The sequence below is a fragment of the Leopardus geoffroyi genome, chromosome C1 (genome assembly GCF_018350155.1).
Source record: "Leopardus geoffroyi isolate Oge1 chromosome C1, O.geoffroyi_Oge1_pat1.0, whole genome shotgun sequence".
Classification (NCBI taxonomy): Eukaryota; Metazoa; Chordata; class Mammalia; order Carnivora; family Felidae; genus Leopardus; species Leopardus geoffroyi.
Genome location: NC_059328.1, coordinates 203,933,644 through 203,961,151, shown reverse-complemented (window position 1 = coordinate 203,961,151; position 27,508 = coordinate 203,933,644). Strand labels below are relative to the sequence as shown.

Sequence of the window (27,508 nt, the reverse complement as noted above, 5' to 3'; positions counted from 1 at the left end):
CAGTATGTGTGACCTTGAGCCAGACCTTGAGCCTCCTGCTCCTTCCTCAGCTGTACTCGAGAGGGCCCAAGGGGGTGACGATAAGGTCCAGCTCTGACCTTCTGTGGCCTTGATTCTCTCCCGTTCCCCCAAGAATTCTGTCCTTGCCTCCAAACTCTCCCTGGTTTTGATGACCCTGAAAATAGAATTCTTCCAATTCCAGTTGGATAAGTATGACCTGAGAGACCAGAGATGGAACCAAGAAAGTGAGGCAGACACAAGACAAGGAGTGTGGTTATAATGAGCTCAAAGCCTGTGCCGGTCTGGTCTGTGAAAGGGCCTGGGTGAGCCAAGGTCAGTGCCCTGGGCAGTCAGCGGGCTGCTCTGGCCGTGGCGGTGGTGGTTCCAGGCACGTCTCTGGGTTGTGAGGAACCCGCTGGCCCTGGGGCTGGGCTCCGACTGGGGCCCAGGTGTCGATCACTAAGGTATCGGGGTCTCTGAGGGGCACCACGTTGGAGGATCACACGGGCATGTGCAGCTCGTTGTATTCATCCTGGCCGTCCTCGTCAAAGTTTGGTTGAGCGTCTTCAGAGTCCAGCTGCAGAAGGGAGAGGGTTGGGAGAGGCAGGGAGGCGGCTCCCGCCCTCCCAGTCCCTGGCAACGCCTCCGGCCAGCAGCCCACACCTTCCCGGGCCTCGCTGACTGCGGGGACCATGACCCCAGCCTGAAACACTTCCCTCAGGTCGCCGGCCCAGTGACACCTCCCGATAACAGTAACGGTGACAGCCGTTACTGCCGCTCAAGTACTTTCAAGGGGCCAATCCTCGCTCCTGTGTTACCCTGTACACCGCGTTCGGGTGGGTGACTTCAAAACCACGTCCCTTCCTCCAGCTGACCAAAACAGAGCTCGGGGTGGGTTTCGGTGCCACGCCACCCCCGCCTGTCCCTGAGCTGTGTGCTTTTGTCCAGGACACGACCTGCACAGCTATCTGCAGTAGTCCTGTGCGGATTTCACACCAAACCGTCATACTTGGTGCTTTACCTGGATTAGCGCTTAACCCTCACGACACTCCTATAAGGAAGACTCCATTATCAGCCCTTTCCTACAGCTGGAAGTAAGATTCCAGGAGGTTAGGTAACTTGCCTCTGGTCACACAACTAGCAGGTGGCACAGCAGAGGCTGGGACCCAGGAGCCCCCGATTCCAGGGCCCATCTGCCCTCACACCGCCCCGCGCAGCATCCCTTACCGCCTGCAGCTCCCTTTCCTGGAAGAGCCGGGGCAGAAGGCAACGCCTCAGAGGCACCGTGAGCAGCAGCAGGAAGGGAAAGGCGAGTGAGGCCGCTGTGGACTTGACGACCCAGAGCAGCGCGATGCAGCCCAGCTGGATGCAGGTGAACAGGTGCATCCGCCACGTCTTCACCTGGGGAACCGGCCTCGAGTCTCACGGCGGCGCAGCCCTCGGCCTGCTCCCCCCTCCCCCACCGAGTCTCTGGGGACTCAGCTCCCCAGGCCCCAACTTACCCTCCACCGTCATCCTGTCCATCTCCAGCCCGGGAATCCCTCGCGGCCCCTCCCCATCACCCCTCCTCCCCACCTCCATGCTTCCTGGCCCTACCTTGGTCACATAGGGTTGCTCAGGATGGTGTTTCGCCGGCATGAGGATAAGCAACAGACGCTGGGACAGCTGGATGCCGGACAGTGACGTGACCCCCATGTACAGGAAAATCCCAAAGAGCACAGCCAACGGGATCCGGCGCAGCACAGCCCCCATGACGATAGACAGGCCTGGAGGAGGTGACACAGACCTACCTGACCCCTCGGACGGCCCCCATGAAGATGGACGGGCCCCGTGGAGAGGGGATCCGGGCCTCGTCGCTACAAACAAGAGAAGATGGAGCAGGACAGAGAACCAGGAAAAGGCTCGGGGTAAAAAGGTTCACAGAGTGTTAAGAGGCAGGTTGGGGTCACAGCGGGTGCTAGACGTGATGCCTTCGGAGACTCAGGAGTGACCTGGGTCAAGTCCGGGAGAGACAGCGGATTTAAGGCCACAGGGTCCGAGAAGGCAAGTCTGTGGGTGGGGGCAGGGGGCCTTGCAAGGTGGGTGCCCTCACCCACGAGGCTGGCGATGAGCACTCCAGTGACCCGCTGCTCCCGCACCTCCTGGATCTGGGGCTTGTCGCCGGGAGCGATGGCCGTGCGCATAACAGTCAGCGCATTCACATGAGTGACTGAGCGGACGGTGGCAGCCGTGAGCCAGGGCAACCCAAACAGCCCACAGAGCCCCCCCAGCGAGCCGATCAGGAGCAGGTCCAGGTGGAAGCCAGAGCCCTTGAGCAGTCTCCGTGCCTTCTGGCTGACGATGAGCCTGCAGGGACGGGACGGGAAGCGAGGGCTGAGGGGCTGGGGGGGCAGGCCAGCCGCGAGGCCGGGCACACGCAGCAGGGACAGCGTCGTCGTGGGGGAACGACGTGCAGGGAAGAGCTCTCCCCAGGGCCTGCCAGTTTCCTCTTTCAAGTTCCCAAAGTGATGTTCTCACGGCTAAGCAAATCAGAGCTAAAATCTCATACTGTGGGTATTTAAAGCACCACAAAAGCCAGATGCCAGATCTCACCACGTTGTGGTTTAAAACCAAAATGAGACACATGCGAGCATCACTGGGCGAGAGAACGTACTGCCAGAGTGTGGTGAGGACTGCCAAGTGCCACCTCGCAAATGGTGATGCAGACAGATGGGTATCGTGTCACAGCACCGCAGGGAAACTGTGCCCAGGCCCACGTGCCCCCCCTTGCCACCACTCCCACCGCTTCCCGCTCTTCCCCAACCTCCTCCACCCAGGGTCCTCCAGCCCCCTCACGCAGTGATCTGTGTCTCCATGAAGATCAAGATGAGGACCAGGAGGGCAGGGACAGCCGCCGCCACCATCATCCAGGGTGGGAAGGGACGGGCACTGCCCAGGGGTGGGATGAACCACGTGCGCTTATGGGGGGATGTCACTGAGAGCCCTGAGGGCACCGTCAGCTTCTGCATGGCAGGAAGGAAGACAGGGTTCAGGCACACGGCCTCCCCATGCTAAGAACCCCACAGGGTGGCACTGCCCCCACCACCAAGTTCTGTGTTCCCTGTCCCAGGACTCCAGGAAACCTGGATGTGAACAGGTTTTGGGGAAATTAGTTTTCCATCTTCCAAAGTCACTGTCCCTGCAAGGGTCTGGTAAAAGAGAATGACATCTTTTCTCCCTGAGGCCCAAGGACACCTGTCATTTGGCCCCCAGCCCATTACTTGCTCCAGGAGTCTAGGCACAGGGTCACACAGCCTCACACCGCACCCCCCCCCCGGCTGGCCACCTCAGCGGCCCCCAGCCCACCCACCCACCCCAGCACGGCCCCAGCAGGTCACCATGTCACTAGGAAAGCTGAGGCCCACCCTTGATCATGGCCACTGCAGCAATGGGAACGAGTCGTGGCCTCCCTCTCAAGACTCTGGGGTGAGAACCCCCTGCCGGGGCTGGGGGGCGGGGGAGCTCGCTCACCTGCGTGTAAGTGTCTGTAATAGAGTAATCCACTAGGACCATCACCAGAATGGAAATGGGGATGCCAAAGTCCCCAATGATGCGGCGAGCCTGGAGAGAGGAGCCAATGGGGTAAAGGAGCAGAAGGTGAACGTGAGGGTCAGGGGCACTGACATGAGGGCTCATTACTCCCGATTCCCTTGGGTCCGAGCTGGAGCCAGAAATCCCCTGACCCGTCCCTCTAAGTCCCATGGGTGCTGCGCAGCTCAAGAGGACATTCCTCCCCTGATTCAATTTCTCTGACACTTCCGGGGGGGAAGGGACTGCACAGATTTGGTTTAGGTCCATGGGTTGACCGGGACAAGGGGGAAGCCCCTCTCTGGAGCGGAGACTGGCAGTGACGGCAGGAAATGGGGGTGGGGGGGACCCACGGGGGCTCCCCACTCCCCAGCCACGCACCTTGCCACCCAAGAAGCGGCTGTTCCTGAACTTTCGTAGGAAGAAGGCAATGAGGAAGGTCCCAAGCATGAGAATGAGGGACAGCAGAGCCGTGTTGGGCTGGTTCCTCGGGCCCGGCGGCCCCTCAGTGGGGGGCAGGGCACTCCCATTCAGGTCTAGCCCAGCCTCCAATGCCCCCTCAGGAGGGTAGAATGGCAGCAGCGGGTGCTCCGTGAATACCTGTGTGGGTTACAAGGTTGTGACACTGAACCTGGGCAGGTGACCCTAATTTCATCACCTTGATTTCATACAGCTGTGAGGGCGAAGCCTGGGTCCTCACATACCTGACCAGGCAACAGCGTCACACGACACCCAGCTACACCATGCACGCGCACACGCGCGTGTGCACACACACACACACACACACACACACACACACACAGTCCTCTACAAAAGGAGCCCCATAGCACCGACAGCGCCCCACTCCATCACATACTGGTTGGACCCCACTGGAGTTCCAACCTGTACCCTCTGGCTGTGGCGCCCTGCCCTTCAGCGCTGACCTAGCCCAGGGTGTCCCAACCCCCCATGCCCACACCCAACGGAGCCCTCCTCCCTGCCCCCTCTGCTCCCAGGGCTCCATGCGCCACCCCCATGCTCTCCTCCCCAGGGCGCTTCCCAGCCCCCACCTACGCCCACCCCCCAAGACCTCTCTGGACCTCCACCTTGTAGAGCTTGTGGAAGGTCTCATAGATGAAAATAAGCGAGATGAGAAAGGCGAAGATCTCCTGGGTGAAAGGTGAGATATAGCGGACCAGGAAGCTACCTTCGGCGGCCACCAGGGCAAGGACAAAAACCACCAGCCAGAGGCCAACCCACACCCGGCCGGTGAGGTACTCCAGGTCCTGGGCTCGGCAGAACTGGAGGACAGGAGGGAGGTGTGGTTACCCACTGAGGTCAGAGACCCTGGGGGTGGGGGGGAGAGGTCACGGGATCCAAAGGGGGAGGAGGGGAGACACTGCAGGGACCCATGGCCTGGGCCAAGGGACAGGGCGTGAGAAGCTGATCCCTGGGGAGGGGCAGGGTAGCGCCGTCACCTTGAAGAAGGCTTCTTCGAACACCAGCAATGGCCCGGAGAAGCCGACCACAAGAAGCGGCTGGGCCCCCAGCAGGGAGAAGAGGACGCCAAGCACGGCGGTGGACACAATCAGCTCGGACACGCCCATCAGGCCCTCCGTCTTCTCCCCTGGCGAGGGCGAGGGTCAGCGGGAGGGCCCTGGCCTGGCTCCTTGGACCCAGGCCCTCTTCTTCATCTAGCTTACCCTGACCTGGGGACCCAACTAGGACAGAGCAGCCCCCCAGAGCCCAGCCCCATCCCTCCCAGGCCCCTCACCACCAGCACCCCTGGGGCGGCCACAGCCTCCCTCGCCCCTTGCACCCCTCCCGCCCCCTGCAAGAGTGATCCCTGGGGTCCCCCGACCACAGACCTTGAGGGTGACGCTGGGTGCCTCGCCCTGCCTCCCCTCCCTCTCACCTAGCAGGCCCCCGAAGGTGATGGCGGGGCTGAGGGCAGCGAAGTAGATGAACAGCACGGCCGCCACGCACTGGGAGTGCAAGGCGTCTCGCAGGTCACTGGGGTAGTGCGGGTACCGACGCTTCACATCCCGCACGAGCCCCCCAAACACTGAGCCAGTCCGCAGCAGGGGGTCATCTTCGGGGGTCGCCTCAGAGCCCCCCAACTCCACAGCCAGCTCTGGGGGAACAAGGGGCTGTTGGAGCACAGACCACCCCTCCCGCGGCGGGGCCCTGGGCTCAGTCCTCCCCGACAGGGGCTGGGAGCAGGCATGTAGGAGCTAGGGAGTCAGGGCAGGCTGGGTCACGACCTTAGGAGCTCCAGGGCGGGTAGGGGATGGGCCCCAAAGGGGCTGACCTTTCCCAGGGGCCACATAGCTTCCCTGGGTAGTCATCTCCACTTTGGTCTGTTCACGCTCCCTCCGCTTCCTCAGCAGCTCGCGCTGGAAGGCGGCCACGGAGCGCAGCAGGTCACGGCCCTCTACCTCCGATGGGGGGATCACGATGCTGCCATCCAGGAACTCGCTGATGGCACTCAGGAGGTCCTGCCGGTCATCTGCCTGGTAGGCAGCCTCATGAAACAGCTGGGGGCAGGAGAGGCAAGGGCTGAGCCTCCCAGTAGCGCCCCTGGGAATGCTTCGGAGAGGAGGCGTTGGGCCCTCACAGAGCCAGAGGCAGGGTGGATGTCTGGCCACGTATACACGTCCAGTCCGATTGTCAAAATACGGAGTCATGTCCCTGCTGGCCAGCAATCGGCCGGCCACAACCCTGAACCTCCAAATGCTTTCTGTTCCCCTAGGAGCTTCGAGATTTTTCCACAACGCCACAACTAAAGGGGCAACGCTTGGCATAGCAGGGGCCCCCGAAACCATTCTGACTAGAGTACCCACACCCTACAGGTTGGTCAGTACGGATTTCCAACATCACCCCTGGCCAGAGGACCTTCCTATCCAAGCCGAGGAGAAGCCACAGCAAAGACCGACATACCCAGCCCTCCCCTTCAAGTCTCATGACTCATCCAGAACTCTTTCTCCCTCTTCAACCACCTCCCCTTCCAACGGCCCCAGCCTAGGGCTCCCTCTTCTCCCCTTGGCCAACAGCTCCTTCACAACCACTCCAGAGCACTGCCTCCACCCAGAAGGGCCCCCAGAACCCCTGCATCCACAGGCACCAAGGTAGGCAGGGAGAGACTGGGGAAAAGTAGGGCTCAGGGGAACAGGCCTAGAGCACCCAGCCCGGGGCCTGCAGGACCCACCTTGTCAGACATGAGGGTGGCAATGGAACGCCCAAGCTCGTGGTAGTCAGTGCTGGTGTGGCTGGGACCCAGCATCACAAAGAGAAAGCGAACCGGCACCGGGACCTCGAGCACAGACTCCAAGAGCACAGCCTCATTCAGTCGCACAAAAGCTGCCGCCGGCTGCTCCAAGAAAGGCACGCAGCCTGTGGGGGAGAGTAAGGCACCGGGCACTGGGTAAAGAGGATCAGTCCAGGCTGGCCCTAAAGAAAACATCTGGGGCTGTCATGTACAGTTGAGCAGGTTGCGTGCTGCACGAAGAAACCCCAATCTAAAGAAACCCTATTCACCCATACGTTTACATATTTATTATGATTCATCAATAGATGAAACGTTCACAGTCTTCAAGAAAGAGTGCTTCTTTTTAACTCCCACAAAAGTGCCGTGCAGACTAGCAGCAGTCCCAAACAGCAGAAAACTGGACGGGAGGCAAGCAGAGGACTGAGAAAGAAAGAGCTGGGGGCAAGACAGGCTGTCAGGAAAAGCAGGTACAAGTTGGGGGGCTGGCCAGGGATGGAAGAGGTGGCCTGCAGGCCAGAGCATAAGACCAGCAGACCACAGTGGAAGGAAACCCACACACCCAGTAACCCCAGCCCCCTGCCCTCCTTACCCACGAGCACAACAGTAGCCTCGGCATCTTCAGGGATCTTCTCCAGTAGCTTCAGGCTTTTTCCCCGGTGACTGTCTCCCCCAGGCATGTGGAGGGGCTTCTAAGGACGCAGAACTGGAATAGGGCTGGGACCCTGACCGGAGGCCGTGGCAGGCCCTCCCCTCCCTTGCTTCAGCCCCCCTGGACTCTGCCCTCCAACCCCTGGACCTGGGCCCTGTTTTGTCCCTCCCTGGGATGATGCGCCCCACATCGGGAGCAGACCACTCGGGATGTGGACCCCTCCTCCGAGCAGCTCACGACCGCCTCAGCCTTATCTCGTTTAAACGGCTCCCACGGGTCTGCCACATCATCTCATCTAAACCTCCTATTTCTGTAGGGCAGAGGCCCTCATGCGTATCTGGATCCCCCACATGCCTTGTGTGGTACCAGGCATCCAAACTTCCTGACCCGCTCAACGAAGCCATCAGTGGCCTCCAGTGTGAAATCAGAAGCCCTCTCAGTCCCCCAGCCCAGGTCAGAGCAAGGCGACTGACCTCCTTGGCATCTGGGTCATGAGGCCAGAGAGGGGCTGGTTCCCCCACGTCCTCAGCCATGGTAGGCACTGCACCGTCAGGGCCATGGCTGGGGGTTGGGTGATGATTCCCCATGACCGAGTTCACGCTGGAGCTGGACGGGTTTCGGGGAAAGAAGCCAGTGTCCTTGTCATCATTGGGATGGCTGTGAAGAGGGCAGAGGGAGCAAGGCAGGTTAAGAGGAGATGCCCTTAGTGGACTGAGGTCATGAAGAAATGAGAAATAAAGGGTCGGCGGGGGGGGGGGGGGGGGGGCGCCTGGGTGGCTCAGTCGGTTGAGCATCCGACTTTGGCTCAGGTCATGATCTCACAGTTCGTGAGTTTGAGCCCTGCGTTGGGCTCTGTGCTGACAGTTCAGAGCCTGATTTGGATTCTGTGTGTCCCTCTCTGCCCCTCCCCTGCTCATCCTCTGTCTTTCTCTCACTTTCTCTCTCAAAAATAAATAAAAACATTTAAAAAACATGAAAGAAAAAAGCAAAACAAAGGGAAAAAAAAGAAAAAAGAGAAAAGGAAAGGAAAAAGAAAAAAGAGAAAAGGAAAGAAAAGAGAAAAGAAAAAAGAAAAGAAAAAAAAGAAAAGAGAAAAGGAAAGAGAAAAAAAAAGAAAAAAAAAGAAAAGGAAAGAAAAAAAGAGAAAAGGAAAGAAGAGAAGAGAAGAGAAGAGAAGAGAAGAGAAGAGAAGAGAAGAGAAGAGAAGAGAAAAAAGAAAAGGGTCTGCACCCCTTGTACCTCAGTGTAAAAAAGAACCTTCTAACAGCTGGTGCTGTCCAAAGATGAACGAGGAATAAACTCCCTGTTGCCTGGGTTATGCAAGCAGAGGCTAGAAAGCCACACAGGTGAGTCTGTGCTCCTGGAAGAGCAGCTGACCTAGAAGGCCCGTCCCAGGCGCCCCACCCTGGCACCTGTGTTTCAGCAGGAGGGTGCGCAGGACACTGGCCCTGTCCTCCGGACGGATCTGGTCAGACACGATCATGGTCTCCACCACGAGATGTGCGATACCCGGCAGAGTGGTCTGCTCCAGGTCCAGGAGGGCAGCTCCTGGGGGCACAGTCGAGGAAGGGAGCAGGGCCCCGTCAGATAGGAACAACCACCCCGGCCGCCTCGCTCCCCCGGGGCAGGCAGACACACACGCGAGCCAAGCGCCCGGGGCTCACCGTTCCACGTGGCCTCGCCGAGCCAGAGAGGGGGGTGTGCAAAGGGAACGCAAGAGCAAGGGACGGCCCCTCCAAACCCGGGAAGGGGAGCCACGGGCGAGCTTCCCGCACGTGGACTGCGGCCTACTACGGCCCAGGTCCTGCGCCGGGCACCAGAGGCACAGCCCAGGCCCTCAGAGCTTACGGCTACGCAAGCAGTCAGACCCCACGTCTCCAGAGTGGCAGCCAGACCTCGCCTGGGCCCAGGACTCCAGGGAGCAGTCCCCAAGAGCTGGACGGCCTGCTGGGGGCCAACCTCCGGGGTCTCTGAAGAGGGCACTGCACCCCAGGGCCAGGCCCGCAGGGCGCCTACCGTGGGCGATGGTCCTCCGGAGCTCCAGAAGGCTGCGGAAAGAGAGCGAGGCCACGTGGGGCTTGCCCCAGCGCTCTGTCTCTTCCTCCACATCCTCCTCAAACTTGATCCAGCGCGCCGTCTCCCGCCAGTGGGGCTCCTGGCTGCGGTCCAGCGTCAGCTCATTGAGCTCCACAAACACCTGAGGCGGACGCCAAGGTGAGGGTCTGGGGGCCGCCAGGTGGGACCGGCGGTCTCGGAGACACGGCGCTCAGGTGAGGCAGGGAGGAGGGAAGAGGAGGCTCTGGGGAGGAGGGGAGAGGAAGCCGCAGGCCCGGTACCTCATGAGGCCTCCGATCAAACGTCTTCTTCTTCTTCTTCCTGCGCAGGATGGGGGCCAAGCCACCGGGGCTGCCCCTCCCACCCTGCGTGCGCGACGGCTTCTTCACTAGGTGACGCCGCATGCCAGGGTTGTCCTCCAGCCGGTGACCTGCAGACGAGGCAGGCTTCGTGGTCCCAGCGGTCCAGCTCAGGGCCTCACGGCCACAGTTAACCCCTCCGGCCCCCTGCTCTGCCCAGCCAGTCTACCTGGCGGGTGCCATGGTCGCCCAGGGGCCATGTCCACACCTCCACACCACAGACAAGGACAGTGAAGCCCGGACAGGGAGATGGACTAGCCCAAAGTAACACAGGGGACCACCGGCCAAAGCACAGTAAAAAGGCAGACCCCAGCTCAGTCCACGGCCCCAGCTCCCTTCCCTCGCCCATGGCCACTGCCTCTCATGCTGGAGCTCTATGACCTGTATCAATTCACCAGGCCCCCAACACTTTCCCTGTGCCCTCTCTCAGCACCCAGGTCTCCCCCATTGATACACACATCTGGCAGACTCAAGGAGAGCTCTGTCCCTTCCTCCCCGCCTGCCCCTTCCAGGCCAGCAGCTGCAGAAAGGCCAGCTGCCCAGTTACTCACAAGCTGGTCCCCCTGCCATGGGGCTCAGCTGGCCCTGGGTGGGTTCCCATGGGTCACAGTCATCAAGGTCCAACACCAACATCTCTAAGTCCTCTGAGGTCAGCGAGTCTCGAGTGCTGGGGGCTGGGGCCATTCCAGGGCCCCGGCTCTCAGCGTCCTCAGGCCTAGGGTTTGGTGCCCCGATGGGCTCTGTGACCTCCTCCAGCAGGCTCATCATTCCCCCGGAGGCCGAGCCCTCGGCCCCTGCTCCCTCCCAGAGCCCTGGCTTTCCTAAAAGGTGGGAGCCTGGGCCAGTGGTCTTCACCCAACCAGAGCCTCCTGACTCCTGGCAGCCCCGGGCCTGCTCCCTGCTGCTTCCAGCCCCCTCCCTGAGTCTGTAAACACGCCCTCCCCCTGACCCCCACCCCCACACCACTGCTGCCATCGGATTGTTCCTGTCCCTGTCCTCAGGCCCTGGCAACTTTCCATGACGTACTGAGCTCAAAGCCCTCCCTCCCACCCGCGCCCACACACTATGGTTCCAAGGGGGAGGGAGGTGGGGTCAGTGATGCCCCTGGCCCGGGCACAGAGTCCCGTGGGTGATGACAGGTGGCACAGAAACCAGGGCACTGATAAGATGGAAGGAATGTGCCGAGATCACGGCCAGGCCCTGCCAACGGTGGTGTGACAAGTATGGGGCCCCTGATGTAGGGAGAAGCAGGACCCAGAAGAGTGGCTCACGCTCAGGGGGCCAGTGTGAAGGGGCCAAAAAGAAGATGAGAAGATGAGCCTTAGGGGAAGAGGAGATATAAAATCTCCAAATGCCATGGGGAAGAGAGGTTGCCTTATTCAGGGGGTGACTCAGAGGACAGAATCAGGACAGAAGGACAGAGGTGTCACGAAGGGAAATCTCAGCTCTGGCAACCAGAGAAGTGGCTTGGTGAGGTAGTGAGCTCCCCGCCCCTGGCCACATTCCAGCAGACAGGGATACTGCAGAGGGGACCCAGCGCTAGTCTGGGGAGAGCACAGAGCTTCCCCAAGGTTCCTCACAGGCGGGGCGCCCATGGGGGTGGGCCACGGGGGCTGCCACAGGGTGTCACTCACTCTTCATGTCGTCCAGGTCCGCGGAGCCCAGCATCTGGGCCTCCGCCTCGTCAGTGGGCACCTGCTGCTCCGGGCCACCTGGGCTACCCAGGGCGCTGCCTGGGCACAGCCGTTCCCGAAGGTCATAGCTGGCCGACGGGCTCCAGGGCCGGCTCTTCTCCCCAGCGACTCGGGAGGCCCGGGCCCGGGGGCTCGGGGAGCTGAGGAGGCACCATGGCAGCCTTGGACTTGACAGGGAACCATGGTGGAGATGGGCCAGGTTAGGGGGTTTCTTTGCCCTCCTCCAGTTTGGGGTGGGGCCTGGAATAGCCCCCTGGGCACTAGACACAGACTCCTTCTGGGCAGAGAAGGAAGCTCACGTCCAGCTCCCTGCCCCCACCACACCAGTCCCCCCCTTCCTCTCTGTCCTTCCCCCTCTAGCCCTGTCCTCTCTAGTGACACCTTCTCTCTCCTCTTTGTCAGTCATGTGGATAGAGAGGGAGGCGTGCCCCTCCCTGCTTCCTCCGCCCCCTCTCCTCTCCTCCCCTCTTCCCCAGGGTCAGAGCTGGGGACAATCCCCAGGGTCAGGAAGGAGCCTGGGACCTGCTCTGGGCTGGATGCCAGTACCTGACTGACTGCTGGGGGCTCTTGTCAGAGCAAGGGCCCACCGAGGGCAGGGGCTTGGTGAAGGCAGCCTTCCCGGAGAGGCCAGGACTGTCATCCTCGTCACTTCCAATGGAGAACTGTGGACAAAGCAGAGTGCCTGGGTCCCTGCCCAGACTCAGCCCCCAACCCCCGACTCTGCTTCCCCCAGGCAGCCCCAGCCCCCTCTGCTTCGTCTTCTTTCCTCTCCTCTCTGCACCCCTCCCTGAGGAGTCGGTGCTCCTTCGGGGGCAGACCCATACCTTTGCTTTCGGTGGGGACCCTGAGGGCGGGGGCTCCACAGGTTCTGCCTCAGATTCCCCTTCCTCTTCCTCCTCCTCCTCCTCCTCCTCTTCCTCCACTCCGGCTGCCCCCTCCTCCTGGATGGGAGGGGTCCCCTCAGAGGGGGGAGCAGAGGTCTTCTCCTTCTTCCTCTTCCTCCTGGTCTGCCGGGCAGAGGTGGGGGGCAGTCGCCGCAGCTTGTGGGGTGGAGGCAGGCGCGCCGAGAGCGGGTGGTGGGTGTGGTGGGATGTGTGCCGGTGAACTGGGGGTGCAGGAGAGCCGGTTGGGGTCCCCACAGCAGAAGGGGGCCCCTCACCACCCTAGGGGCACACACCTTATTCTAGCTCAGGGCCTCAAACAAGGGCACCCTAGTCCTTCCTCGAGAGCCAGGCTCCCCCCGACACCTGTATCCACGTCCTGCCATTGGTAAGGCCTGGCAGAGCGGGGGAATGGGCCTAAGGGAGAAGGTCGTGAAAGGGGGGCTCGGGGAAATAGGACACGATACAGCAAGGGGGGAAGGCAGAGTCAGAGCTGAGGGAGGAGGCAGAGAGAAGAGAGCAGGGCCGGAGGTATGGCAGAGACTTGGGGAAGACAAAGGTCACGGAGGGAAGCCTCAGGCCCATCTCCCTGTGTCTCCCCTGCGTCTGGGGCCCGGTCCCCTGGAAGGTGGACAGGCGATGGGTGAGTGAGGCAGGATGACTTAACATGGCATGGTGGCCCAGCACAGCGTCCAGCACAGCGTCCAGCACAAGATGGCACTGGGTGACCAAGCCAGTGGTGAGCACGGTGATGGTGGCAATGAAGGTGATGGTGGTGAGGGCAGCCACACTAGGGGTCCCCAGGCTACCCACACTCAAAGTCCCGCTCGCTGTAGCTGCGGCTGGGCTTCTCAGGGTCCCAGGCTGGGGGCTTGCTGATGAGGTCCCCAAACCTGCTCACAGCCAAGGTCTTGCCCAAGTCATCATCCTCCTCCTCCAGGTCTGGACTCAGAGGGGGCTCCTCCAAGGGCACCCGGACCTGCAGGCTCAGACAGCCTCTCCTAAGGACCCTTGACCCAAGAACGCCCCACATCCCCCACCCCCCCACCAACTCCCAGCCCTGGCTGTGGGCGGGGGAGACCAGCCGGCTCCACCTTCAACAACCCCCTCTCCCTGTGCCCCAGGCTTGGGTCAGCATCCCAGGCTCCCCGGGCTTGGGAGGGGAGAAGGCAACAGAACTGAAAAATACCAAAGCGCGCCCCCCCCACCCCCCGCCCCATACCCTCCAACCCAGCTCCATCCCTGGATCTGGGGGTCCCAAGGTCGGCCAGAGGACTCCCCTCTCCTCTTTGGGGGTCCCTCCCGTCTTCTTCCACCCCCGCGCGCGTCAGTCACCTGGGGTAGGGGGGAGGCGCCCCCGGGCGGCGGGATCACTCCGTTGGCCATGGCCGGGGAGGCGACTTGGGAGCCTTGCTCACTGAGGGACCCGTGACCCGGTTGAGAAGAAGGGGGCGCTGCAGGGGCCTAGTGAGGAGCCCTGGGGGAGGAGGGCGGGGTCAGGAGCCTCGCGCGGCCGCCCTCTCCCCCTCGCCGAGCCCGATCCCCCCGCCCGCCCGCGCGCCCATCCGAGGCCCCGCCACGCCCGGGACACTCCGGGGCCCCGGCCCTGGTCCTGGCCCGCCGCGCCCCGCCCTGCGGTACCTCGGGGCTCCGGAGCGTGCGGGGCCAACGCCGGCCGCCGCGCCCCATCTCCCGCGCGCGCTCCGGGGCCTGGCGCCGCGCAGGGCCGGACGGCCGGGGGGCGCCCGCGGCGGCGGCGAGCCGGGCCGGCCGGGCGGACGCAGGCGCCGGAGCCCGCAGCCCGGGGCTCCACCTCCTCGCGCTCGGCTCCGCAGCTCCGCCGCCGCCACCGCCGCCGCCGCCGGGCCGCACAATGGGAGCGGGCGGGCCGTGACTCACTCCGCCCCGGCCGGCCCGGCCCCCACGCGCGAGCCCCCGCAGGACCCACCCTGCCCGCCAGCCCCTTCTCCCGGCGCCCCACGCATGGCCGGGGGCGGGTGCACGGCCCTACATTCCCACAATCCCCAGATCGCTCCCCCACTTTGCTTTTAGCCTCCCCTCCCTCCCCTCAGGAGCCCTGGAGGCGACCCCTGCACCGACACAAGCCCCTCCAACCTTGGGAACTGGGCTCACAGACACCGGAAGGCAGCCCCCACGTCCCCCTTTGGTCCCAATATAGCCTCAGATGCCTGGCTTCTGCCACCGGGCACCACCCAACATTTGACCTTGGCACATCACCTCCCCTCCCGGGTTTGCCCCTCTGTGGCCTGGAGTAGGAGTGTTCCAGGGTTCCATCCAGCTCTAAGATTCTGTAGCCCAGTTGCCACAGCCCCCCTCCCCACCTACACTCCCTGAGGTCACTTCTCCTTTTCCAAGGTCATATCTCCTTTTCCAAGGTCAAAGGTCTTTGGAAGGAACTGCTGGATCCCAATTTGATCCTCCGGTGTCTGGCTGAAATTGGGCACCCAGCCCCAGGCTACATCCATAACAGCCCCTCAATAAAATGTGTTGAAGATATAGTGCAGCCACCTCCCCAATCTTTGGGAAGACAGAAGACGATGTGGGGGCAGAACCGGGAGGGAGCTAAAGGGCAGGGGAAGGTGAGCCAGCCCGAGAAAGGGGAAAAAAACGCCTGCAGAGAAGGGGTATGGGGGACAGGGTGCTGGACAGGATGGTGCTCTGCGTGGGAAAGAGGTTTAACCTTGTGACCTTGGGCATGTTATATACGCTCTCCTACCCCTGCCCTCATCTGGCTCTCAGCTCAATTCAAGAGATTTTCGACACCAAGAGCCACACAAGGGGAGAGGGGAGGGCAGCGAGGGCCTGTGAACACCCACTTGGCTTTGCACTGCACCAGACCCTCTGCAAACTCATTTCAGCCTTCCCACAACAGAGATGCAGGGAGGCTGATTACCCTGCCATGGTCACAGCCGGGAAGCAGGCTGCCAAGCAGGTCTCGGGGGTGTGTACAGGGTGACTGTCCGAACCACAGCCATTTAACTGCCCCCAGCCTCTTACATCGAAAGAAATGTGCTCGGCCTCCCCATCTTGCAGGGCGGGCGGTCGTTGAGACGGTGAAACAAGACCCCAGTGTGAGTCAGCTGTGTGCCAATGGAGCATGTGCAACTGTGCCCCAGAACTCCGGGAGTGACACCCATCTGTTATGGATTGAATTGTGTCCCCACCAAATTTATATGTCGAAGTTCTAACCCTGGGCACCTCTGAAGGTGGCCTTATATGGAAACAGCCTAGTCAGACTGGAGTAGGGTGGGCTCCTTTTCCAAAAGGACTGGTGTTGTCATAAAAGGGGGAGATTTGGACACAGACGCACACTCAGGGAGGACACCATGTGAAGACAGAGTTGGATGCCACAAGCCAAGGAGCTATTAGAAGCTGGGAGAGGGGCCTGGAACAGATCCTTCTCTAGCATTTTCAAGAGGGAACATAGCTGTGCTGACATCTTGATCTCAGGCTTCCAGTCACCAGAACTCTGAGCTAAATCTCTGTTGTTTAAGCCTCTCAGTCTACGGTGCTTTCTTACGGCAGCCCTAACACGCCGATATGCCATCCCAAACCTTTATACTCTGAGCCAGGTGACTCGGTCCCAAGACTCTATCTTGAGGGATGTTTGCACAGGGCCCTCACCTCCTTAGAGATACTCAAGAGCCTTGGTGCCTTTTCCAGTCGGGAACATTGCAAAGGGCTCTGTTCAGTCTACCTCCGACCCCTTGGTCGTCCTCATGGCCCCGTCCCTGGCTTCTAGGCTACAAACTTGGTATCCAAGTTTGGGGGAAATGCTGATGGCCACTGGCTGTTTCATGCCAACTCATCCCACTAGACATCAGGGAATGCTCCATTTCTCCCACTTCAGATGTCCTGGCCTCCTGGAGGCTTTTCCAGTTGTGTTCTCCCGCACCTGTAATTGTCAATCCCCAACACAACGTTCCCAGTGGAGTCTTCAATCCTGCGATAAGCATGTTTCCTGCATACTCAAAGAATGGCCACTGTGTGTGCGAGACAAAGGAAACAGGAAAGGTGACCAACGCAGAAACTCAGAGTACCCCACTGGCACCCTTCTCCTCAGCCCAGACTGACTTGAATGCCCGCACCCTGCGTGTTGAGGCCCAGAACACTTGTCTGACACATGTACCACCACCAAGGCCTGTCCCGTATGTCCAAGAGCTCAGAAGCCACGCCACCACGCCACCCGGATGCAGACACATGAGCACATCGTCCTCTAGGGTTCCTCACAAATGGACCAGGAGCCCTCGGGGTGGGTCCTCCCCTAGCCGTTCCCTGCAATCACAGTCTTGTGACCAAGCACGTTGGGAACCAGCCTGACGTAGTGGATTTTTGTCCTCTGCGGCCACCCAGACCTTTGCAGACCCTCTACATTTTTGGTCGTTGCCCATGAGTACTGTCCCTCCAAGGTCAAAGCCGAGTGCCCCTTGCCGGACTCCCTTGCAGCTAGGGTACAGATACAACCTGGGTTCCACCAAGCAGACTTGCCTGTGCAAGACCTGAAATCAGAAGTGAGCACAGGAGTGGAGGCAGGTGGGTCCTCTGAGAGCAGCAGTGCTGCTTTTGCTGGAGAAGCTGTACTGACGGGGCCGGTCGTTATTCCTTTCTATTCCTCCCCCAAATACCACCTAACGGTCATTATTTCCTTTAACAAATTCCAGCTTGAAGTAGCTCAGCATTCTGACTGATAGAATCGGGGAAATGGCTCTGAGTCCAGGGCACAGGCTAAGCAGGCACCAGGCATTAGCAGTACCAATACCAGGGAGCTGGGGGCAGGCACATGAGAGAATGACAATCTTTTTTTTTTCTTTTTTGAGAGAGGGAGAGTGTCTTTTTTTTTAAGTTTGTTTGAGGTGGGGGATGGGCAGAGAGGGAGAGAGAGAATCCCAAGCACACTCCACACTGTCAGCACAGACCCAACGCGGGGCTTGAATTCATGAACCATGAGATCATGACCTGAACCGAAATCAAGAGTTGGACACTTAACCAGCTGAGCCACCCAGGCGCCCCGAGAGAGAGAATCTTAAGCAGGCTCCATGCCTAGCGCAGAGGTCAACGTGGGGTTCAATCTCATGACTGTGAGATTGTGACCTGAGCAGAAATCAAGAGCCAGACATTCAACTGACTGAGCCACCCAGGTGCCCCGAGATGACCATCTTATTAGCAGACCTGGGCAGTCTCTGTCCTCTTATTACTATGTCACTCCTCACCAACTCTATTCCTTAATCGTTTGTGGTTTTGTTTTTTTTTTTTAAGTTTATTCATTTGGGGTGTCTGGCTGGCTCAGTTGGAAAAACATGAAATTCTTGATTTGGGGGATGATGAGTTTGAGCCCCACGTTAGAGGATTAAATAACCTCTAGAGGATTACTTAAATAAACTTTTTAAAAATAAAAAATAAAAACTGGTGCAGCTGCTCTGGAAAAGTGTGGAGGTTCCTCAAAAAATTAAAAATAGTTCTCCCCTATAACCCAGCAATAGCACTGCTAGGAATCTACCCAAGGGATACAGGAGTGCTGATGCATAGGGGCAGTTGTACCCCAATGTTTATAGCAGCACTTTCAACAATAGCCAAATTATGGAAAGAGCCTAAATGTCCATCAACTGACGAATGGATACAGAAATTGCGGTTTATATACACAATGGAATACTACTTGGCAATGAGAGAGAATGAAATCATGCCATTTGCAGCAACGTGGATGGAACTGGAAGGTATCGTGCTGAGTGAAATCAGTCAGAGAAAGACAGATATCATATGTTTTCACTCATATGTGGATCTTGAGAAACTTAACAGAAGACCATGAGGGAAGGGAAGGGGAAAAAAATAGTTACAAACAGAAAGGAAGGGAGGCAAGCCATAAGAGACTCTTAGAACAAAGAACAAACTGAGGGTTGATGGGGGGTGGGGGGACAGGGGAAAATGGGTGATGGACACTGAGGAGGGCACCTGTTGGGATGAGCACTGGGTGTTGTATGGAAACGATGAACCATGGGAATCTACCCCCAAAACCAAGGGCACACTTTATACACTGTATGTTAGCCGATTTGACAATTATATTAATAAATAAATCAATAATAAAATGTTTTAAAAAATAAATAAAAAATAAAATTAAAATAAAATAAAGTTGATTTTTCTTTAGTAATCTCTACACCCAACGTGAGGTTCAAACTCATGACCCCCCCAAATCAAGAGCCACACGCTCTTCTGACTGAGTCAGCCAGGCGGCCCTCCATTCCCTAACCTTCATGATACACAATAATAACTTCATTACCTTAAATGTTGGTTGTGCTATCCTGGTTATAAACCACTTTAATATTCATAATCTCATTAGTCCACAACAACCTTCTGAGGTAGAGTGTCTTAATCCCATTTGACATGAGAGAGAGAGAAAGGGCTCAGAAAGTTGAAGTGATTTGCCCATGGTCCAGGGCTCTGGAGACAGCATGGGCAAGAATTGAACCCAGGGGTGGGGAGCCTGGCTGGTTCAGTCGTTAGTGCATACGACTCTTAATCTTGGGGTTGTTTGAGCCCCATGTTGGGTGTAGAAATTACTTTTTAAAAAATCTTAAAAAAAAAAAAAAAAAAAAAAAAAGAATTCAACCCAAGGGCTTCTGGTTTCATGTGCAATATTCATCCCCATACATTACAGTGGCCCCAGCCCCACCCCCATGTCCTGACGTCCTCCTACAACTGTTGAACTTTCCACGTCACGAGCACAAACTGTGCCATCCATGAGAACGGAAATTCCAGATGAATTTTTTAAGGAGATTGCATCTTTGCTACCAGAGGCTGCAGAGGGGAGTGGTTAAGCATGAGATGGCTAGAGCCAAGCAGCCTGAGTTCACAGCCCAGCTCTGCCACCTGACAATCACATGACCTTGAGCAGGTTATTTACCCTCACCGGACCTCAGATTCCCCATCTGTAAAATGGCAATAATAATGGGGTTGTTGAAAGAATGAAATGAGTTCATCCATGTAAAGCACTTAAAACAGTGCCAGGCACATAGTAAATGCTCAGTAAATGTTAGCTAGCTTCAATCCCATTACAAATCTAAGAGACACGGTATTGAAAAGACCTCGGGTAACTTAAACTACGAAAAGTGACGAAATGTATACACACGAAGTAAGTGGGAATGGTCTTACACTTAAAAGGACCGTAAGTCAGTCTTCCAGCCAAACTGGGTACTAGTCAGGCGAATTCAAAGACAGAGAGCTCCAGAACAGCTTTTATCCCCACCAGAATAGATTCTGACACTTTGGCCAGTGGACCAAACTTTGCTCTGGTAATCGTCCCTCAGCAGACTGAAGAGCTTCTAGAAGATGGGAGGATGTGGGTTCATATGTGCTACCGAGCCATTTCAACTGGCCTAGAATTCCCTCTGGCCTAAGCAAGAGTCCCTCACCCCTGTTCCCCCGAGCTGAACACCCAGTGCCATTTGTGGTTGACTGGCCAGCCTCGTGATGAGTAAGACCTTATTTTTACAAGAGAGATACCATGGCTCGAGAAAGAGCCCCAACTCTGGAGTTGGGCTAAAACAAAAATAAAACGAAATACCAGTTCAATGCTTGGCACAGAACAGGTGCTCGACAAATGTCATTCTTATTTACTATTGTTATTTGCAGTGGTTCTGCCATAACCCGTGTCCCTCAGCAAACGTGGCCTCAGATCTGAAACAAATCCAATCTCAGGAGGGCACTGCCTCTCCCGGAAGGTTTTTCCACCCCTGCAGAGCCCACGTTTCAGCTTTGGATATACGGATTCTTTGTGGCTAGACTGACATTTTGACACAGAAGCTTAGGTCCTTTTGCTCTCCTCCCCCAACCCGCCTGAGCAGACAGCTTGCTTTGAATTCTGGTTTTTGAGAATGGGTAGGACAGAAGCCTGCAAGCCTTTCGGCACTTTCTGCACCGTCTTCTGCACTCAGTCGAAGTCTCAGGAGACCAAGGGAGGTTTGCAGAGGGGGGAGAAAGAAGGGGTTAGCGAGACATGTGGTGTCTTGGCCAGAAAGGGGTGGAGGGTCCAGAGGTTGTCACAGACCCTTCGCCTCCCCCAGTCAGCAAAGCAGGAGGAGGTTCCCCCAAGATGTGGGGAATGGGGAGGGTGAGGTCAGTGAGCCCCGCCAACCTCATGGGATGGGGGCTTGAGATAAAAGTTTGAAAATGTTTTTGTGGGGACGTCTTCTTGGTGGCTCAGTCAGTTAAGCATCTGACGTCAGCTCAGGTCATGATCCCACAGTTCTTGAGTTCGAGCCCTGAGTCAGGCTCTGTGCTGACAGCTCAGAGCCTGGAGCCTGCTTCAGATTCTGTCTCTCCCTCTCTCTCTCTGCTCCTCCCCTGCTCATGCTCATGCTCTGTCTCTCTCTCTCTCTCAAAAATAAACATTTACAATTTTTTAATTGAAAGAAGAAAATGTTTTTGTAAAGCAGGGTTTCAGGCATACCCAAGCGTGTAAACCAAAACCCACACACTCACTCTATACATCAGGTGTTGGATGTACCTCTGTGAAAAAATCAGGCATGCTCCCTGCCTTTGGGCTGTTTATAGTCAACAGACAAGCAACACGTAAGTGTATTACAAAACATGGCAAGTGCCCGTTACAGAGACCACTGAGGTGGCACAGCTAAGGATACGCTCTGGAGAGAGGGGACGATTGAGCAAAGGCCATGAAGGGTATGGGGGGGGGGGGAAGCAGGGCAAACGAGAGCATTCCACGCAGAAGGAAGAGCTTGGGGAAGGCCGGGTGGCAGGAAAGAAAAGGCATGGATATTTGGGTGTGGAGGGTCTGGATGGTGTTCTTCTGGCAGGACGTGGTATCCCTGGAGCCTGGAGCCACCAGGAGACGGATTTAAAATGACTGAGGGTGGGGGCACCTGGCTGGCTGAGTCGGTAAAGCATACAATTCTCGATCTCAGGGTTGTGGGTTCGAGCCTCACGTTGGGTGCAGAGATTACTTTAAAAAAATAAGATCTTTTTCAAAAATAATAATACAGTGACTGAGGGTGAGCCAGGGTGGACAGTCTAGAAGTGTAGAAGACAGTCGAGTCTAGAAGTCTAGAAGGTCTAAGAGGCAAGAAATACCATTTAGGAAAACGAGGGGTCCTGACTGGGATCTGGCATCCCCTTGGTGAGAATCTTAACCTTCCTTGCCCTGAGCCTCCGTTTCCTCACCTGTAAAACAGAGATCATGCTTTTCCCTCAGGGCTGTACTGAGGGCAACGGCGTCACTGAGATGATCAATGCAAAGACCAGCGCAAAGCAGGTGCTCCAAAATGGAGGTCATACTTCCCCGCTGTAGTCTTACCCACCCTTCGTGCGCCGGCTCCGAGGCGCCGTGTCCCACTCGCTCGCCGGACTGGAAGCTCCTTGAGAGCAGGAGCACGTCTGATTCGTCTTTATTCTCCACCCTCCCATCTTCTCTCCAGAGAGCCTGGCCCATTTTAAGAGCTCAATAAATGTCGTGGAATTGAAGACAAGCGCGCGAGTAATTATAGTAACTAATAAACTGAGGAATGTTTTTGCGGAGGACAGAGAAGTCCCCGCGTCCAAGATGATCAAATGACAGAGGACGGGCCAAGAAAAAAACATGCCATGGCCTGCTCGCATCCCCAGCAGTGTCCGAGCTCCCCTCCGAAGCACCCTGGGGAAACAGCCACTCGTGAACAAGCGGGCGGTCAAGATGTAGGTTTCTTCTGATTACAAAGGGCATTTCTAGGCAACAAAGCGGGCTGTGATAACTCGCAGGCAGTTTGTTTAAACCAGCATTTATTTACTGCTTTCTGGCTCACACAGCACTTCCACGTGCATTACTGCACTCCACGATTTGGTGAACTGGCAAGTTATGGATGAGTCTCATCCTCGCTGTAGATCGAGGTGCCACAGATAGGTAAGGACAAGTGACCTGCCCGTGGTGGAATAGTCAGCCACAAAACTAAGGCATAAGCCTGGACCCTCTGGATCGAATCCACCGTGCCTTTCCCTGGATGACCATCACCCCACGCGCACTCGTGAGCACACAGATGCAAAATACCGCATGCACCTGCAGACAGACAACGCGCAGCCCAGCACTGTAGCTGAACTTCCAACCACACTTAAGCGATCCGGGGAGGGTCTTCTCAGAAGCCACCGTGGCATCCTGGCAAAGGGGGAAGGATGTGACTCTTCATTCCACCTGAAGTGACCCATCAGCAAGGGTGGACCCTGTCTCATTGAGAATGAAAGAAAGAGTCTTCGAGGTGACCTACTCCCCACCTTCCAAAGTCTCAGGAGTCGTCTATACCACTCAGTTTAGGGGGCACCTGGCTGGCTCAGTCAGTGGAACGTGAGACTCTTGATCTCAGGGTCGTGAGTTCAAGCCCCATGTTGGGAATGGAGTTTACTTAAAAAGTAAATAAAATAAAATTTTAAAAATAATAAAAAAATAAAAATAAATGAAAACTTTTAAGTTTTGGCCACTGACCGCCTAGGGCCTCATCTAAGTTTTTAAATATTACTTTTGAGGGCGCTTGGGTGGCTCAGTGGGTTGAGCATCCAATTTTGGCTCAAGTCATGATCTCGCAGTTTGTGGGTTCGAGCCCTATGTCGGGCTCTGTGCTGACAGCTCAGAGCCTGAAGTCTGCTTCAGACTCTGTGTCTCCCTCTCTCTCTGCCCCTTCCCTGCTCATGCTCTGTCTCTCTCTCTCTCTCTAAAAAATAAACATTTTTTAAAAATCAATAAATAAAATAAATATTACTTTTGAATCATACCTTTAGGGGGGTTAAAAATATTTTTAAAATAAAAAGAGCCTCAATACCATCCCTGACCCCCTCTGCCTTGTTCTCATCTTCATCCCCGTCACAACTTGTCCCTCTGGAATTCACTTACACAAACAGAAGTAAATATGAATATATACATTTCATCTCATCCTACCTTATTTCTACAGAAAATGTGGCATAGTGCTGTTAGTGACGTTTTTAGGGAGTGACTCCTTTCTCTCCACTGCTTCAGGCCTGCACTGCCAGCAAGCCCAAGGCCAGACAGATGATCAATGAGCACTTGTTAGAGGGGAAAGGCCAGACTGGATGGACAGGTCGATCCCTGGGGCCAGTCCAGGGCGTGAGAGGCCAGTGCTTGCTGACGGCCATCTGTGCACAAGCATCAGTAGCAAAGCAGGTCCCATCCGCTCAGAGGGCAGCAGAGTGTCAGAAGCAGGTGCATCCTGGCACCTGGTGAGGCGTGGCGCTAAAGGCCAGATGCTTCCGAGAGTGGTAATGGTAATGGCCTCACCATCGTCCACTTCTTCGGTGGCTGATACCAGCACCTGTCTTCTGGGTCACCAAAGAAAGAGCAACCACAGGACAAAGGGTGCAGAGGACTCCACTGACTTGTTAAAGAAGACAAAGAAGCCCGTAGAGATTTTAGGCACAAAGAAATGGAAGAAGTTCCTCGTGAACTGCACCAGCCTCACACCACTTTGCAAATCACGCTACGATGACTAAACATTAGTCTGCCCCATAGGGACCGTCTGACGGGACTTCTGGAGAAGTCCTTATAAATGGGCCCGACCTTTCTGAACCGTAGCTCTGGGCCAGCGGCTGGGGAAGGTCTCTCTTAGGGCCAATACCGGCTTGTTCGCAGATGGTACAAAAGTGCTGATGGGGAAGGGGGTGTGCACACCACCAAGAAAGTGGACTAATCTTTTTGGGAAGTTTTAATTTGCTTCAATTAAAAATTCAGGCCAGCTCTGAGCCAACAGAAGTAGGTGAACTTATTTTCCGAACCTCTGCACAGTCCTTTCGCAGGCCTGTCACCGAGGGACCTCCACCCTAGCCAGCATTTCCCGACTGGTCAGTTCCAAGATTCACACCGCTTCCTCTCCACTCTCCAGCTAGACCAGACCAGGATCCGGCTGGGGAAGCAGGAGACAGAAGCCATCTGGCTCTGAGGTGCAGAAGAAACCCCCTCTCTGGGGCCTCGGCTCAGGTCTGCCAGGTCTGGGTCATTTCTATTATACTGATGGCTCTTTTCTTAGGCGAATTGGCTCTACATCTCATGATCAAAGGGTGTAGGAAACACCCGGGAAAATGAGCTGCTTTAAACGACGCACGGACCATAGTAAGGGCTCACTAAGCCATAGCTGTTAGGTTATTACCTCCCTCATTATTTTGAGGTGTGCCTCTAGAAATCCTCAAGGGAGCTTTACATATTGGCACCACCAGCCCCTCTCAGCAGTCCTGACCCAGAGAAGGTAGGTGATTTCCTGGAGGTAGTTTATGGGCTGCTGGAGAAGCCCTCCTGCCCTGACGTGTGCTCTAATGGGCTCTGCGGTAGGACCTGTGTCCTACTAACCAATCAAGTGAAGGAATAAATAAACTCATCCTTTCAGTGCACTTAGGAATAAATATGCTTCAGGACAGGAACAATGCTGACCCACATGAGGGTCAGAAAAGGCAGAATTAAGGAGGGGGTCTTAACCAGGATCAAAGGCTTCTCCCTCCCAGGGCCCCACAGTTCCTTCACCTCCTCAGAACTCAGGGGCTTCTCGGGGTGCCTGGGTGGCTCGGTTGAGCGTCCAACTCTTGATTTGAGCTCAGGTCATGGTGCCGGGGTCACAGGATAGAGCCCTGCGTCAGACTCCAGGGCTGAGCACGGAGCCTGCTTGAGATTCTCGCCCTCAATCTCTCTCTCTCTTTCTCTCCCTGTGCCCTTCCCCCCGCCCCACTCATGCTCTTGCTGCCTTTAAAATAAATTAGACGGAAAAAAATTAAAAAAAAAAAGAATCTAGGGGCTTCTCTCTTGTACTTTTGCTGTCTCGTGAGCAGGGTTTGAGGATGAGTGACAGGCCTCCAGTGGCATTGATTATCTCCCATACGACTCCACCCTCTGGAGCCCCAGGGTTTGCAGAGGCTGGCTGGGTCAAGGGTAGAACTGGGGCACAGTCTTCTCTAGCCTACAGCACACCCCAACCCCAGGCCCCACCTTGGACTCCCCCAAAGCAGCTTTACAGTGATGCCTGACCCAGTTTCCAGAGCACGTCCCTCCCCCATGAATCCTAAGTCGAAGGCCTTCTAGTGGAGAGGAGTAACCCCCAGACCACTAACAAAGAAACCATACGCCCCTGCTCTCTAGGTCCACACCTTCCACACCCTTCTATGTTGACTTTTCCAATTGTAACAGATGAAAATTCCAGAAAACATGGCAGTCTTCCAAATTCAGGTATGCAAAAATGTGGTTTTCTTGACAACTCAACCCTATCCTTGTAACGAGCCCCCATTTCCAACCAACGGAGAAGTTAATCTGTTAACATTCAAGTCAAGTCAGCCTCATCAGTGATTTAAATTCAAGCAACTCAAATTTAACTTGGTCATATCCCCATCTGGGGGCTGGACCTACACCACCCTCCGGCTGTGCTGCTGCAAGGACCCGGCCAAGCTCTCTAGCACGCTTTCCTTGCACTTCCCCACACTTCCGGGAACCCACAGGATCCTCTGGGCCCCCTCCCCTTTCCATTCGAGAGAAATCTGGGCAACTGTCTCCAGCCCTATCTTGCCACGTCCTTCCAAAAGGCCAGCTCTGTGTGTCCTCGTGGCACAGGGAACATCTGACTGGTCACTGTCTTCCCTAGTTCCAAACACGGAGCTAGGCACTGGGCCCCTCCACCCTGAGAGCCCCCAGCGGTACGGGGCATCGTTCCTTCACTGCTCCTAATGCCCTTCTGTAAACACTCTCCCCTCTCTCCCCTGCAGAGCTCTTCGTCCCTTTATGGTCCCTCTCAGATCTCTTCTTACTGTTTAGCCCTTTGACTTAAAACCTAAGGATCGTCATCTCTGTTCTCTACAGTTCTGCTGGAAGGGGTGAAAATCACCCATGAATTAATACTTCACCTAACATCTCGCTACACCCTGGAGGAAAGAGAAACTTCAGATACACTCCATCTGGCTCACCTGTTCTGCACGAATCTAGGATTACGCAGGGCAAGGTGGGCAGTGGTCCCTCTCTGTGAACTGTGAGTGGGGCCGGGCACAGAGGCCCATCCATGGCAGAGAATGGGAGGCAGTGAGGCTCTGTGGTTTGCTGACTGCCCAGGCTTTGAAGTCCTACGAGTCTCGACTCCTCAGGTCTCCGCCCTTTACTGATAGGACATTGAAGAAGTCATTTAGCTCCTGTAAGCCTATTTCCTTCAACAAGATGCCACCCACTTCAGGACTCCTGTGAGGAGCTACCATCCCTAAGCACTTGGCTCAGGGCCTGGCATATAAATGCTCCATAGATGAGAGCCACCCCAAAACCACACAACAGACTCAGCCAGAGCCCAGCTTCTGGGTTTAAGGGAAGCTTGACTTAAGCCCTCAACACTCCTTCCCCAAGCTCTCCTCCCAGGGCCTCTGTGCACAAACATGTGGGTGCCACTCCTCCCGCTGCGCGCATTCCTGGGTGCAAAAGTCAGGTCCCAAGTCAGGCTGGTTCAAGTCAGGGTGCAGATTTACACAATTAAGACCCTTTCTATGGCTTGTTACTTGCTTCAAATTAGCTTAAGCCAAAAGAGAGACAAAGAGAAGAAAAAAGGAGGGGACTTCCTTTAGTTCACATAACCCAAAGTTCCAGGGGCACCTGCTTCCAGGCATGACTGGACCCGGGAACTCCAAAGACACCACCAGGACTTGGTCCTGCCCGCCCCGTCTCTCGGCCCTGTCCTGTCTCCGCGCAGTTCCACTCTCAGGAAAGCTCTCCCCTCACAGCCAGCAGCTCCAGGCTTCCTCTCAGCACCCCTCATGGGGGAAATGTACCTCTTTCCTGGGTGTTCCGGCAACCAGACCAAGTCACATGAGCGTCCCTGAACTGATCGCTGCGGCTACAGAGACAGAGGTGAAGGAGCAGGGTCAACCCAGCCAGGCCACCAGGCTGAGCGAGGAAGTGCTCAGAGAAGAGGTAGGGGCGGCAACCCACAGAATGCCAACCACTCCCTCCACAGCCCAACTCCACACACCCTCTCCCCAGACACCGTCTCATATCGGGCACCTCCTGCCAATGACCTGAGAGCTTCATTAGTTTCCAACGG

General features: G+C 56.6%; 1 protein-coding gene across 6 annotated transcripts; it reads right to left on the bottom strand.

Annotated features, from left to right (window-relative positions):
• Positions 1–257: 257 nt before the first annotated feature.
• On the bottom strand, positions 258–14,439 carry SLC4A3 (solute carrier family 4 member 3). Of its 6 annotated transcripts, none has more exons than XM_045481411.1 (23): positions 14,094–14,439; positions 13,788–13,929; positions 13,266–13,431; positions 12,396–12,676; positions 12,118–12,233; positions 11,512–11,738; positions 9,800–9,948; positions 9,480–9,660; positions 8,876–9,011; positions 7,937–8,120; positions 7,404–7,503; positions 6,755–6,939; positions 5,858–6,083; positions 5,462–5,680; positions 5,025–5,173; positions 4,653–4,847; positions 3,949–4,167; positions 3,511–3,600; positions 2,836–3,002; positions 2,093–2,346; positions 1,597–1,856; positions 1,228–1,401; positions 258–577 (listed from the first exon to the last, which is right to left on the bottom strand). In XM_045481411.1, exons 2-23 carry the CDS (start codon positions 13,836–13,838, stop codon positions 500–502), a joined length of 3,807 nt encoding a protein of 1,268 aa, XP_045337367.1. In that variant the 5' UTR covers positions 13,839–13,929; positions 14,094–14,439; the 3' UTR covers positions 258–499. The 6 variants fall into 6 exon arrangements, with proteins under 6 accessions (XP_045337367.1, XP_045337368.1, XP_045337369.1 ...); XM_045481412.1 differs by having other exon boundaries at positions 11,512–11,711; positions 14,094–14,438; XM_045481413.1 differs by having other exon boundaries at positions 1,597–1,766; positions 14,094–14,435.
• Positions 14,440–27,508: the final 13,069 nt, after the last annotated feature.